At 46.7% G+C, this 14,436-nt stretch overlaps 3 protein-coding genes across 5 annotated transcripts in view; 2 read left to right on the top strand and 1 right to left on the bottom strand.

The window, feature by feature from the left end:
- LOC309353284 (erythroblast NAD(P)(+)--arginine ADP-ribosyltransferase-like) overlaps positions 1-14,436 on the top strand; it is a 46,099-nt gene that overhangs the window by 1,914 nt on the left and 29,749 nt on the right. The gene's annotated exons all lie outside the window — the stretch shown is intronic.
- Positions 4,170-8,231, bottom strand: LOC309353176 (GTPase IMAP family member 8-like; the record flags this gene model as incomplete). The annotated part of the gene is given in 6 exon segments (XM_081882426.1): positions 4,170-5,057; positions 5,748-6,479; positions 6,952-6,994; positions 8,017-8,098; positions 8,100-8,159; positions 8,161-8,231. Coding segments are annotated over 6 exon segments (1,791 nt in total). The 3' UTR covers positions 4,170-4,254.
- On the top strand, positions 8,335-13,554 carry LOC309353326 (GTPase IMAP family member 4-like). Of its 2 annotated transcripts, XM_081882732.1 has the most exons (3): positions 8,335-8,416; positions 11,170-11,231; positions 11,914-13,523. In XM_081882732.1, exons 2-3 carry the CDS (start codon positions 11,213-11,215, stop codon positions 12,567-12,569), a joined length of 675 nt encoding a protein of 224 aa, XP_081738858.1. In that variant the 5' UTR covers positions 8,335-8,416; positions 11,170-11,212; the 3' UTR covers positions 12,570-13,523. The 2 variants fall into 2 exon arrangements, with proteins under 2 accessions (XP_081738858.1, XP_081738859.1); XM_081882733.1 differs by lacking the exon at positions 8,335-8,416 and having other exon boundaries at positions 10,412-11,231; positions 11,914-13,554.

The raw sequence follows: 14,436 nt of genomic DNA, 5'->3' as shown, positions 1-14,436 counted from the left end.
AAAAAAATTAAAACAACAATAGAGTAGAAACAGATTGAAGGACACTCCTTTTTTGGAGGTTTTATAGCAGAGGTTTTTAATGTGTAGAAAAACATCGTAAATTAGCCCAGCGAAAGAGCAGGCATCGTTCCGCCTCTCAGTCAAAGCCGAAAGAGAACTCACACACAAAGAAAGATTCCCGTATGTGAACATTCGCCTCAGAATGTGAGACGTCACACAGAACTGTTTAACCCTGTAAGTTCTGATTCTCCTCATAGGTGCAGGGGGGGCCAGCCGCACCGGGCGCAACACCTGGGGGTTAGGGTTAGGGGGCGCAAATCCACGGGTTAGGGGGCACAAATCCATGGGTTAGGGGGCGCAAATTACTTGCCTTGCCCCGGGTGCTGACAACCCACGCTACGCCACTGCGGCTAAACCAAACCGAGCTCCTCAAAAACAAAATTTATGCCAACACCTGGAAATTAGCAGCCAACTTGAGGGATGATAGTAACTGACCCAGAAACCTCAAGCCAGAGTACGCTGCAGCAATCATGGCTTATACCTTTGAAGAACCCAAGTTGTATCCTGATTTCAACGCAGCTGTAAGAGAAGCTAGGAAATCCAAGGAACATTACCGGAATAATTTCGACTTCAAGACCTTCCACTTTCTCCTGACCAGAGCCCTTCAGGATCTGAGGACCTCAAACACCCCCAGCCCCCCTGCTACAAGGTGTTTCGCGGGGTCAGCAATATCCACTTCAGCGCTACTGTTAATGATACGGTCCGTTTTGGGCAATTCACATCCTCATCACGGCAAGAGGGGATTGCCCAATGTTTCGCTGCAGATCCTGAATTGAGAGTTGGACAGCCTGTGGCCAAAACCATCTTTGAGATTTACACTCCCCACGCCCGGTCTCCCCGGGTCTCACCTCTGGCCAAGGATCTGGAAGGAGATATGCACCAAGGCAGCGCGCTCAGCTGAGCTTCCAGGAACCCGCCGCTCTCCCCACCCTCCTGAAGGGCATCTTGGAACAAAAGGAGACGCGATCGTGGGACGCTGAGCTCCGCATCCGTCCACCTTCAACGCTGAGAGATTCTGGCACAGTGCCGGATTTAGGTATAAGCTAAACAAGCCATAGCTCAGGGCCCCACTCTCTTGGGGGCCCCAAAAAATTTAAAGGGGAGAAAACCTCTGGATGTACAATTCCAAAATATAAGATAAAAAACCAAATCAAATAAAACCTACATGCAGCAACAGTGTTTGTGTGTTGTGTCGGCTCCTATGATGTAAGTCCTGGGCCCCGCCTGCTCCCTACTCCCTCAAATATCCCTGGTTTGCTCCTTTCTATATATAGGGTGCTTACATTCTGCTATTTATAATTATTAGTAGTTTGCATCATACATTTATTTACACCTATTATTATTTCATGTTATAGCAAGTTTCTAGAGACTAGATTATGAGTCTTTGTAAATTGTTTTTCTCAATGAACTTTTGATATTCCCAAATACCAATGTGTTTGCATTATTAAGTTCATTATGAATAAATCATTTTAAGTTAGAGCTTAATAATTATTTCACTATTAATATACTTCTTAATTGTACTTCACCGTTAATATACTTCTTAATTGTATTTCAGTTCAACAATTACTTTGAAAAACCCCCACGTATTTTGTTATGTGCAAATGGCTTTAGATACCTATGAGGTCCATAAATGACCATATAGCATATATTCAACACAAAAACAGGGACAATTTGTTGTTGACAAAGGACAGCTGGACATAGAAAGGGCCCCATTACCTTCAGTAGCTGAGGGCCGCATCAAATCTAAATCCGGCCCTGTTCTGGCCCACGCAAAATGCATTGTGGGTGGGCAGCTCGTGCCTGGAAAGGGGCCATTTCTCCAGCCCCCCCCTCAAAGTGAGCATGGGCATCTTACTGAAAGATCCGACTTCTGGAGGTTGTCACGCAACTCACACTTTCCTGGAAGCAGGTCAGACAGAATGCTTGGACCTCGGTGAGCAGTTTCTGACCTTTGGGCGCAGTACTGATTTCAGATTAAAACTGCAGAGTGGAAGGAAAGGAGGACCTTTTTCTGCCCCCCCCCGACTTCCAGCTACTCTCTGAAGAAGGGACCCTCTTACGAATATTAGGGGGGTGGGCAGGGGAAGAACTAGACCATGTGAAAAATGAAGATAATATTTTAGCCGCAGTCTATTCCTTTTCAGCTTTGTATTCTTGTTATTAAAAAAGCGCACCTAGACATTCCGTTGTTGCTCCCATAACCTCGGTTTAAGGTGCCATTGAGATCCTAGCTTTCATTTCTCAGTTTCTAACATTGCTGGAAGCGACCTTGGAGTCATTATGGGATGGACAGTTCTTTGCCTCTCTGCCTCTTCCAGGGAGGAGTTTCTGGAACAGCTGAGATGCATGTGAAGGGAACCAAACTTAGAATCACATTCTAATATCTGAGCAACTAGAGAATTCATGCAGCTTGATGAACGGAAAATATTCAAATTTAGTACAAACAGTTTGTAGCAAAACCATCTTCTGTCACTGCTGTTACCACCAAATATGACATGAATATATGGCTCCCACCATATATTTCAAAATACCAGTAAACCCCAGTTCACCCATCAGCCCCTAGGGTAATTTCCAAGTGGTTGCAAAATAGCACAAACCTTCCTTTTTACAATAAATAAAACATTGCAAGAGTTTGTTTTGTTTCCAAAGGGCAAGTCTTAGAAGCGGATGGTTCTGCTGATTCAAAAGGAGGCTGCACAAGACACTCATCCCCCCCCCCATCTGCTGTGTGTTTGTTACCAATGAGAGGAAGCCGGAGAAAGGAGGAGTCATGTCAACTTATTGAGAGGGGAGGGGGAAAGGAAATCTGCCCAAATGGAAATGAGAAGCATCAGGTGCGCAGCGGATACCAGGTGTCCGTTGCTGAGGCAGAAAGAGCTAAGTGATCTCGGGAAGGGAAGGGAAGGATGTTCCAGCTGCCTTGGAGCCTGGCCTCATAGACCACAGCTGCCAATATGTTTTCCAGGGGCACAATTGTGCCCTCGACACCTTCCTCTGTTGCACACACAGCGCCACTGAACTCCCCATGCCCACTGCCAGGGCCTGAGAGGGTTCTAGAGGCTCCAAGCATTTAAAAGATGTTGGTGCCCCCATATATATCTAATTCAACATATGAAGAATAAGCTTATATTGATGGCCACCAACATGGATGACTTTAAAACAGGATTCTTGATTTATTTATCACACACTGGCTTGTCCACCCTTCCTCAATCCCGTCCCTAGAAAGCACCGGTCTGAGCAGTTTCGCCCCTTTTCACACTCCTCCCAATAGAACAAACATCAGAACATCTAAATCAGAGCAAACATCAATCCTTAGGAAAGATGATTGACATTTGCTCCAACTGATGATTGACATTTGCTCCAAGGAGAGGGTTTCCTGTGCAGAGGCAGCAAAACAAGGGGAAGTGTGGATAAGCCACAGAATTCCCTGGATCCAAAATGTTAAACCCACTTTAGGCTTAAGGAGATTGTGAAGGGAAGGGGGAATGAAGGTCGTGAAATAGTGCCACACGGAGGACGTGCAATAATGATGGGAGAACGCAAATTATCCTGCTGTGTTTATTGATGACACTGCTTCCGTTTACATTGGAGGATGAGATCTTCCTGCTCCACTTTTGCCTTCTTTGGAAGCTTCTACGGATTCTGGGACAAAGCACAGACAAAGGTTGCTCAGGGTAAAAGTAGATGCCTGTTGGAAACAAACCCGGGGTAAGTGATTGGTGTGGAGTCAAGAGAAAGGGGGAAAGATGTCAAGGGGGAGGGGGGGGAGTTCACAAATAAGCAAGAATTTAACCCCCCCTTAAGCCCATGGAAGGAACCTCAAATGTCATCTAGCCCAACCCTTCTGCAACTTCTCAATAGGGAGCCCCCCAGACTCTGCTTAAAAACCTCTAATAGAAATAGAAATAGCATTCTTGTGGAGATTAAATAAAGGGGGGGACTACGTGTGCCACCTTGAGCCCCACGGATATAAAGGTGGGATATAAATGCATTGAATTAATAAATTCTTCCCCAGGACCATAAGGTTCTTCCTAATGTTTGGTCTAAATCATTTTTCCTTTTACTTTTGAGCTGCTTGCTCAGCTCTTACCCTCTGGAGCAACTGAAAACAACCCGGTTCCATCCTCCTTTTCCAAGTCTGAATTTGGCTACCATTTAAGTCATCAGCAATTGGAAAAGACAGGGGCCCAATTCTTATTCTCTGCACCCTACCTCCACCACCTGATGTTTCAATTTCTTCTGCTGCTGCCCTTCGGGGATTCCTCCAGCATTCATTTCATCCTCCACTGGTTCCCCTGCTGCTGTTTGTTTTGACGTCTCCCCAGGATTCCTTCCTTCTGACCTCAGTGACAGCTCCATCGGACGCGGCTTGAGATACGGCTGGTCCCCGTTCTCCTGAACCACCTTCTCAATCAGAGACAGCAGCTCTTCCGCCTGGCTGGCCCTTTCCTCTCCCGTCCCTTTGTTGTTGAAAGCGCAGCAACGGCCCTGGCACTTCCCCACCAAATCCTGCAGGGCTTTGTTTCCAGATAGCTCTATGTACTCCTTTAGGCTTTCTGTCTCTAGGTCTTCTTTGCGGGTGAACAAGACGATCATGTACTTTGTGGCCTCTGGACCAAAGACCTCCTCCACCCTCTTGGCGGCCACAGTGTCTTCCTCAGTGAAACGGCCGGCCTGCGTCACAAATATCAGGGCATGGGGACCTGGCTTACAAAGAGAGAGGCACCTCTGGACTTCCAGAATATCATGCTGTGTCTGAAGACCAGCATCAAAAATGGCCGGAGTGTCAATGATGACGACTTGTTTCCCCTTCCACTTCTCTGCTCGGACCTCTCTGCTGCATGTCTGGGTCACTGGCTTTGGGGAGAGTTTGGACTCAAAGGTTTTCTTCTCCCCCAGAAGGGTGTTTCCTGTGGCACTTCTCCCTCCGCCAGACTTCCCAACAAGAACAACCCGCAGTTCGGAATCCTTGTGGGATCGACTCAGGTTCCCAGGCTCTGTTGGAAAGGAATAAGTAATGTTAACACTATTAAGAGTGTCACTGAAATTTTGTCCATGCAGTATTTTAAAATGCATCACAAGGAGGAATTTCTCCTTCTACACAAGTTCATATTATGCTCCATCCTGTCTTTTGGATGAAAAGTGTGAGAATGTCTTGCAAAAGAGGTTTGTTAATTTCATACACCACAGAGGGGGAGGGAGGGAAGGGAACACAGTATTTGTAGGGCAGGGCTGGGAGAGTCTCCTGCCTGGAACTCTGAAGAGCTGCTGCCAATCCGTGTAGACAGTACTGAGCTCAGTACAAGGCAGGTTCCTCTGTTCTCAGGATGCTGTGCTTGAGGGGCCTTTGGCAGGACTTAGCTCCAGGGTTATCCTAAATTCTTAATACGGTAGACATTGCCTTTCTCCCTCCGCCATCACCCAAATCCCTCCCCTCCAAATTCACCAAATTCATGCGGTGGATTGTACAAATCAAGCTAACTCTTGCACCCATCTCCATAATTTGAAAAATGTTTGAAAGTTACAGAGCCACCCCCTTATGGGTGCAGAATCCTTCTGTCCTTTGGGCTCTTCCTTGTACAAAGAAGAAGAGCAGGTATTTGGTGGGTCTCTTTAAGGAAGGTCTGCATTGGGAATCTCAACCCAGGGAGATCGATAACTGCTTCAGAATCATAATTTGACTCTACCTTCAGGGAATACTCTTGGTCCTCCCTTGTCGGTGTCCATTGCTTCTTCCTCTGGTTTCATTTTGTCTGCACTTCTTGTCGGTCCTCTTGGAAACAGCTCAAGGAAAGGCTTGTTCTGGTTGTCTATCATCATCTGCTCGATTTTCACCAGCAGCTCTTCCGCCTGGCTGGCCCTTTCCTCTCCCGTCCCTTTGTTTTTGAAAGCGCAGCAACGGCCCTGGCACTTCCCCACCAAATCCTGCAGGGCTTTGTTTCCAGATAGCTCTATGTACTCCTTTAGGCTTTCTGTCTCTAGGTCTTCTTTGCGGGTGAACAAGACGATCATGTACTTTGTGGCCTCTGGACCAAAGACCTCCTCCACCCTCTTGGCGGCCACAGTGTCTTCCTCGGTGAAACGGCCGGCCTGCGTCACAAACACCAGGGCGTGGGGACCTGGCTCACACAGAGAGAGGCACTTCTGGATCTCAGCATTATTCTGCTGCTCTGGAAGGCAGGTGTCAAAAATGGCCGGAGTGTCAACGACAACAACTTGTTTTCCTTCCCATTTCTCTGCCCGGACTTCTCTCCTGCATGTCTGCGTCACTGCCTTTGGTGAAGATTTGGACTCAAACTTCTTTTCGCCCAAAATGGTGTTTCCTGTGGCACTTCTTCCTCCTCCCGTCTTCCCAACAAGAACAATCCGTAGATCTTCATGGAGGTTTCTGGTTTTGCTCTCCTGTGCCTTGGCAGTCTCTGGAAAGAAATTAGGAAGATGTCTAGGAATCCAGGACTGAACTGTTTTAAAGGGATGTCAGTTTCATGGCATGTTGCAGTAGCCCAACTGAGAGATTGCCTTGTAGAAATACTACCCAGGTTCTTATTCTCAAGAAAGACCCTAAGCTGGCTTGTCAGCCAGGAGTGAAAACAATATGGACCTGGCCACACTCATACCTTGGAGACCCAAGTCAACAACTATTCCTGCAGTACCACTAAGTCTTGTTCCTTAAGGGAGAGTGGGCTGCTCATTTCCAGATTTGTGGACCTGCCTCTTGCCTGGGAATTTGCCCCCTGAATTGCCACCATGCAGGGTCCATACACTGCAACAATTCCCCAAAGCACCTGGGGTCACCTCACCCTTCCAACTGTGGCCCACGAATGGTCCAACCTTCACCATTCCCTTCACGTGGTTCTTTCAGAGGAGGGTCAGGAGAAGGGAGAGACTTACCTCTAACTTCCTCTCTCTGTTCATCCATTGTCTGGACAGAATGCTGAGCCGGAAGAGAACCAGAAAAAGAAGTTCATTAGCTCCTGCTTTGCCCAAACTCCTCTCCATCACCAGAGGAAGCTCATGATGTAAACACAACCCTGAAAGAACCTCAAAGCACCATATTCTGCCCCTGCAGATTTGGGATTCAATTACTAGGGAGGCAGTTGATGACTTTTTTTACATGCATTGGTCCTTAATTAGGTTTGCTAATTTTTCCTCTTGATAATTTCATTGTTCTATCTTTTTGGGAACGGCTTTGAAGGTGTGTGGTTTTTAACACCAACAGGTGTATAAGCATTAATAAACAAACATGCCTAACACTTTGTCCTTCCCACCCTCTGCATTTGGGGGGCAAGCACCCGGATATTCCCTCCCTCCAGCCAAAGCTGCATCTCCTCCCCCCTTACCTGCTTCTGTTTCTGCCTTGGGGGTCCCTGGCAGCCTGGCCTGATATCCTCCCTTCTGCAGCTCCCAGGCAGGTGGGCTGGTTTGGGGAGGGCCCTGAACAGCTGCAGCCACACAGGATGATGGTCTGTAGGCTCCTTGGGGCCTAGTCCTGATGAAAATACCCTCCAGAGATGACCACCTCTTAAAGGCAGCTGCTTTTCAGTGGGGAGGGGGCTGATGCCAACCAGTTCCAGCGCCTCCCCCTCCCCCCCGTGGACTCTCTCCCACTTGCTTCCTTCTGCTGCTGCTGAATGTCATCATTTCAGGCCCCCCCCCAAAAAAAACCCTCCCCACTCAGAAGCCCTGGAGAAGCCACTGTTTGTCAGTGTGGACAATATAATAATAATAAATACTAATCTAAATGCACCAGTCAGTCTGGTTCAGTACAAAACAGCTTCCTATTTTCTCCATGTGGTTTGGGGCAGGGGGCACAGCTCAGCAGCTGAGCCTCTGGTTTGCATAGAGATGGTCTTGGGTTCCACCACTAGCAACTCCAGGTGGGGCATGGCTGAGCCAGGTGACATCTCCTTGCAAAGGGAGTTTCGGATGTTCCTAAGACAAGAAAGCCAATGGTACCTTCTTTGTGACGCCTCTGGAGCTTGAAAAAGACTCTCGTGTTGGATGGTCCCTCTGCTCTGCAGTTTCTTCTCTCCCTCTGTCGATGGCCGACTCTGTTCTGAGCTGAATAAAATGAAGAAGGCAAGCATGAGCTCCACACACACCCCAAAAGCATTCATGGCTAGCAGCCAGATCATGTTCTGAGAAGCCAAAACAGGTTCCCGGAATTGCATTTCTGTTTCTATTGGCTACAGGAGAGGACAAAACTGCCCTCTGGGTGGAAAATTTCAGAGGAGCTGCATTTGGTCTTCTGCAGTTCTTGGAGAAGCACCCAAGAGCAGCAGCAGCAGCAGGAGGAGGAGACCCACACAGAGGGAGACCCACACAGAGGGAGACCCACACCTCAGACGGACCACAGGTTGGTATTTGGGAGCTGGGAGCAGCAGCCACAAGGTCTGACTTTAAGTCTTCTGTATCTCAACCTGCCTCAGAGATGCTCAAGGTCTGCTTTGTTTGACCTGTTGCTAGAGACTGAGTTAGAGTTCTTGGGTCATTCCACGCCAAATAACCTGATTTTAATACTCGATTGTGCTCTCACGACTCACATTTTCTTCCAAAAAAATTATGTGTAGATACCTATGAGATAACCTCAATTTATTTTCTAAAGTTTTTTTGGTCCAAAATTGGAAAAGGGAGAATTTTTTGAAAATTTCAATTTTCACGCGACTTAGGCTAATCTAATTTCTTGCAGAAGTGTTTTACACAATAAAATGAACAAGGGGTCTGAGACGCATTTTGTTTTTATTATATAATCAATAAAACTTATTTTTTAAAATATATCAGATGACACTGTAACATAAGAGATTACAATTTTAAGTATTCTCATGAATGTTTCAGATTCAAAGAGACATTAAACCTGTCCAAAGAAGTAATTTGTTTTGTAAAAAATTTACTTCAAAATCAATTTATTTTATAATTGATTTATAATGCAGAAACCACCCTCCTTATTTTTATAACATAACAAGTACATGGTTAGCCCATTGCACAACAAAAGTATGATACACATGTTAGTTGTGGTTTGCGCACTATTGCTTATTGAACCTACCGGGAATAAAATGACAAAAATTCACTTTGAATAGTCGGTGACCCTCTTCTGTGGCACTTAATACCATTTTTATACCTTATTTTGAAAGAGACCACAATTACCTTTATTTTGATACCAAAATAAGCCCAATTGGTTGAAAAATAAGCAAAACAGGAGGTTTTTCCTATACTGACGCAGAAATTGCATTAGCCTAAATCACCTGAAAATCGAAAATTTCAAAAAATCTCCTGCACCCAATTTTGGACCAAAAACCTTTAAAAATTAATTTGAGGTTATCTCAACATAAAATACATAAAAACTTTTTGAAGAAAATCTGAGTCTTGGAAGCAAAACTTTGGCTTGCCTGTATAATAATGAATCTTTTCCTTTTGATTAAATTTGCAGTTAAAGGAGCCTGACAATCTTCAGGAACATCTTTTGAGGGGTTTTAAAGTTTATTTTTAAAAGAACATTTCCCTTTCCCTTTATTCCCCTGCCAGAAATGCCAGAAATTTCCAGACGTAGAGACTGACAAATCCTAGAATTAGAACTGTCGTGTTTCCTTTGCCATGGGGGTGGTGTGGTACAAAAAGAAAAAGAAAAAAAATCAGTAGGGGGGAGGAATGGAAATGATTTCTTCTGCCCCACACCAGGGTTTTTTCAGAACACAGCTTCTCCCTGAGAGCAAGAAATCTCTCCATTGAATTGGATAGAGAAAGGAGAGGCAGAGGAAAGAGAAAGGTCCCTCTGAAAAATCAATCCTTCGTTGGCATCTCTTCCCAAATCACTTTGGACAGTGAACCAAAGCAGTGGCCATTCGGACTGGGCTGGTGGAAACCAGGGAGCCCAGGAGTAGGCAGAGGCAGAGCCAATTGCAGACGGACCAAACTCGCCCTTTCTCCTCCCTACTGATTTCTATAAAGGCAACTCTGTTCACAGCCACACCCTCCCTAGAGTAAGAAGTAGGGGAAGTTGGAGGCTGCCTGAAGGATGGCTGAGCTTGGTGGGGCAGTGCCCCACTTGCCCCACTTGCCCAGCACCCGCTGGACAGCCACAAGGGTCCAACTGGATTCTGCACTGAACGCAACACACTCATACTTTTTCTCTCTTTCATATTCAAGCATCATAAGATGCACCTGATCATAAAATGCACCTAGTTTTTAGAGGAGGAAAGGGGGAAAGCAGTGGCGTAGCGTGGGTTGTCAGTACCCGGGGCAAGGCAAGTAATTTGCGCCCCCTAACCCGTGGATTTGCGCCCCCTAACCCCCAGATGTTGCGCCCGGTGCGGCTGGCCCCCCTGCACCCCCCACGCTACGCCACTGGGGGAAAGCCCCGTTTTTTGGGGGGATCAGCTCATCGTTGTGCAGCTTCTTTTGCAAAGGGGAGAATCCAGCCAGCAACAGGACCGCCCTTCCTGACATTCCTGAACGCAGCATAGTTCCAAGGCATACTGAGAACATATCTCATACTAAGGCAGCAAACAGGGGCACCGACTTGCCCCCCACATTGAGGGGGCCCAGTGTCACGTGATGTTGCTGAGAGAGAAGGGTGAACATTGCCCTCCATGCCTCCCCCCCCCTCAGCGGGCCAGTGCTCACGTGGGGGGGCGGGGAATGGCGGCCCCCTCAGTTTTGGGGGAGCTCAACCTCCTGCCTAGAAATATGGAGGGAACTGAAGCCCCTTCCGCCCCCTATACTTGGCGCTCCTGGAAGCAAATTCTCCCGACTCCCTTCTCCATTCAGATGTCAGCTAGGAGTCTGAAGGGGCCATTAGTGGCTGCTGTCCAAGTCCATAACTCTCTTCCTCTGGGACCTCACCAAAGGTTGAGCTAAAGCATCTCTTGGAAGATTGCTACATAGATATGACATTTTAGTCAGTGAGAATCTGGGGGCCACAGGTTTTATTCTGGGCATGAGCCAGTGGGGTGGCATGGAATCACAAATCGTCTTAGGATGATCCCTCTCTAAATTGCAAAAAGAATTCTGTGAGGCAAGATTTTTTTTTTTTTTTGGAGGGGGGCACATTTCTACCTAATAAACAAAGCTTCTTATTAGCTGATTCTACTTTTCATTTTGCTTCCACTCTAGAAAGCCTGAATATTGACTTGTGACTCTTTCTGCTTGTCTGAATATGGCTGCGAAAAGCAAAGGTAAGTCCTTTAACCTTTAAACTGCCTTGATCTCATTCTCCCAGATTCCTGGACTGTGTTGGATGGAATCAATGTAGGCATGGGAGAGACATTAGCTTGATTCATGGTTTGTTTCCAGATGATATTCAAGGTGCTCACATTGGTGTTTAAAGCCCAAAATGACACAGTCCCTTATACCTGAAAGACCCCTGTCTTTCCCTGCAGACCCTCTTTGGTGCTACAGTTGGTGGAAGGGGTCCTCTTGGTTGTTCTACCACCCTCAACAGTTCAGGGACGGTGGAAGCCCAGGGCCTTCTCTGTGGTGGCACTGAAGGTGCATCTGGAGCCTTCATTGTGCAGCTTCTGGGGAATGCTGAAGGTGGACCTCTTTACTCTGGCTTTTAAAAACATATTATTATTATTTATTTATTATACAAAACTAACTAATTCACACTACCCAAACAAATCACAGCATTTGGATGCAATTTTCCAATGAAAGATGTACAAAGAAAGCACACCTGCGTCAGTGTGTGTGTATATATATATATATATATATATATAATAGCCAAAGGGGTCAGCAGGAGCATTTCTCCCTCACCTGCTGCCAAGCCAAGGAGCTCAGGGGATGGGGGCTTGAGGCTGTCCAGTGGGTATCAGTACCTTGCAAAAGAGTTGCTCACCTTCTCTTGCCTCTTTCTTGCAGAACTGAGGATCGCCCTGGTTGGCAAAACTGGAGCTGGGAAAAGCGCAACAGGAAACACTATCCTGGGGAAGAAAGAGTTTATGTCGGCCATCTCTCCTTCCTCAGTGACAGCAGAGTGTCAGAGAGAGGACACGGTCATTGGTGGTAGGAGAATTGTGGTGGTTGATACGCCTGGGTTTTTTGACACAAATGTTCCAGAAGATGTGACTACCAAGGAAATCAAGACCTGCGTGAAGTACATCTACCCAGGAGCCCATGCCATCATACAAGTCATGCAACTGACTCGTTTCAGCAAGGAGGAGAAAGCCGTTGCTCGGTTGATCCAGGAGATCTTCAGCTGCAAAGCCAAGGACTACATGATCATCTTGTTCACCCGGAAGGACGACCTGGAAGATAGGCCTTTGAAAGAGTTCTTGAAAGAGGGAGACCAGGATCTGCAGAACCAGATTGCTCAGTGTGGCGGGAGATGCCTGGCTTTCAACAACAAGGCGAAAGGGCAGGAAAGAGAGGAGCAGGTGGCCGAATTGCTTGGGATGATCGACCACCTGGTCGAAAGGAACAAGGCAGCCCCCTGCTACACGGAAGACATGCTAGAGGAGGACAAAAAAGAGGTTAAGAGGAATCCTGATTTTAGATTCCTGTGTAACATACTGTAATAGAGTATGCCATGGCATACGGGGTGCTTTAACCCTGTTCCCTCCGGCTCCATCTATTGTCCTCTGCAAATCTGTCTGTCTCAGAGCAGTTCTTAGTCTCAAAGGAAAAAAACAGGTGATATATCACCCCCCTGATATATTTCAAACACGTGGTTTGAAAGCAGTAGTAAGATGCTGGAATCCACCAATTTAACCTTGGACCCAAAGTGGGGACTGCCTCCTCTGGCCTTCTGGAGGAGAGAGGGACCTTTGTGTCAACACCCCAAGCAAACCGCCCAGCCCACTGAGAGAGGCAAGGGTAGGCACTGTACACTTCCTGAGGAAATATATTTATTCATCTCAGATCGCTTTACATCATTTGGTGTTTGCCCTCAGAATAATCTTGTTAGAGACACCATTTACCCATGATTCCCATTTTACAAAACGGAGACTGAGGCGGGAGTGTTACTTGCCCCAGTTGCCTCCCCCGATTGAGTTTGTTTTAATCCATAAGAAGACCAGCTTTTGTTGAGAGGAGTGGACTGCCTGACTCTGGGTTCCCATCTAAGTCTATTACTTCCCCATGCTCAGTTGTGCAGATTTATAAGAAAATGATATTACAGTGGTAACTCAGGTTAAGTACTTAATTCGTTCCGGAGGTCTGTACTTAACCTGAAACTGTTCTTAACCTGAAGCACCACTTTAGCTAATGGGGCCTCCTGCTGCCGCTGCGTCGCAGCTGCACGATTTCTGTTCTCATCCTGAAGCAAAGTTCTTAACCCGAGGTACTATTTCTGGGTTAGCAGAGTCTGTAACCTGAAGCGTGTGTAACCTGAAGCGTATGTAACCCGAGGTACCACTGTATTGTCTTGTTTGCTGTGGGTTTGTAATTTTTCTTGTTGTCCATTACTTTGACATGTCCTAATATTATTATTTTTTTGCAAATAAATATACTTGCCAATAAATAATCTTTAACTCTGCAAATAAACAATCAGTGACACTGTGTGTGTGCAAACCAGATGTGGGAAATCTTTGGCTCTCCAGATGTTGCTGAATACCATCATCCCTGGCCACTGCCCATGACAGCCTGGGCTGATGGAAGTTGTGGTTCCACAACTTCTGGGGGCCCAATGTTCCCCACCCCTTATTTCTCTGCCCCCCTGTGAAATGTAGACCCCTTTTCCAAAGATGGGGGGGCTTTCACCAGCAGCTCGTTTCTCCAGCCTATCGGTAAGGCAAGTGCTGGTGTTCTGTTCTGGCCACCTCACCTCAAAGAGGATCTTGTGGAGTTGGAGAAGGTTCAGAAAAGGGCAAGCCAAATGTTCAAGGAGGATGGAGCCACTCCCCTATGAAGAAAGGTTGCAGCATTTGGGACTTTTTCGTTTAGAGATAAGCCGAGCAAGAACACTCACTCTGCTTTGCCTATACTATGCAGAATTCTATAAGCATCTATTATGTTGCCTCTTGCTCGGCTTATCTCTTCAACACTTAAGCTCACGGACATCCAAGAAGCTGGATGTTGGAGGATTCAGATAAGAGAAAGCCGTTCTTAATGCAGCGCAGAATTAAACTATGGAACTCACTCCCCCAGGAGGCAGGGATGGCGGTAAACTTGGAGGGCTTGAAAAGAGGACTAGGCAAATTCATGGAGGAGAGGGCCATCGGTGGCACCTAGCTCTGCTCAGCCTCCACAGTCAAAGGCAGTGGTGCTTCTGAATGCCAGATTCTGGAAACCACAGAAGGGAAGAGGACTGTTCTTGTGCATGGATCCTTGCTTGCAGGTTTCCCACAGGCATCAGGCTGACCTGTGAGAACAGGATTAGAAGGGTCATTGGCCTTATTCAGCACACTGCCAGAGGCGCTCTCTCTCTTTCTCGTTCTCTCTCTT

The sequence above is a fragment of the Podarcis melisellensis genome (genome assembly GCF_964234715.1).
Source record: "Podarcis melisellensis genome assembly, chromosome: 12".
Taxonomy (NCBI): domain Eukaryota; kingdom Metazoa; phylum Chordata; class Lepidosauria; order Squamata; family Lacertidae; genus Podarcis; species Podarcis melisellensis.
The sequence above is the reverse complement of the archived record's forward strand: the minus strand, read 5'-3'. Positions and strand labels throughout refer to the sequence as shown.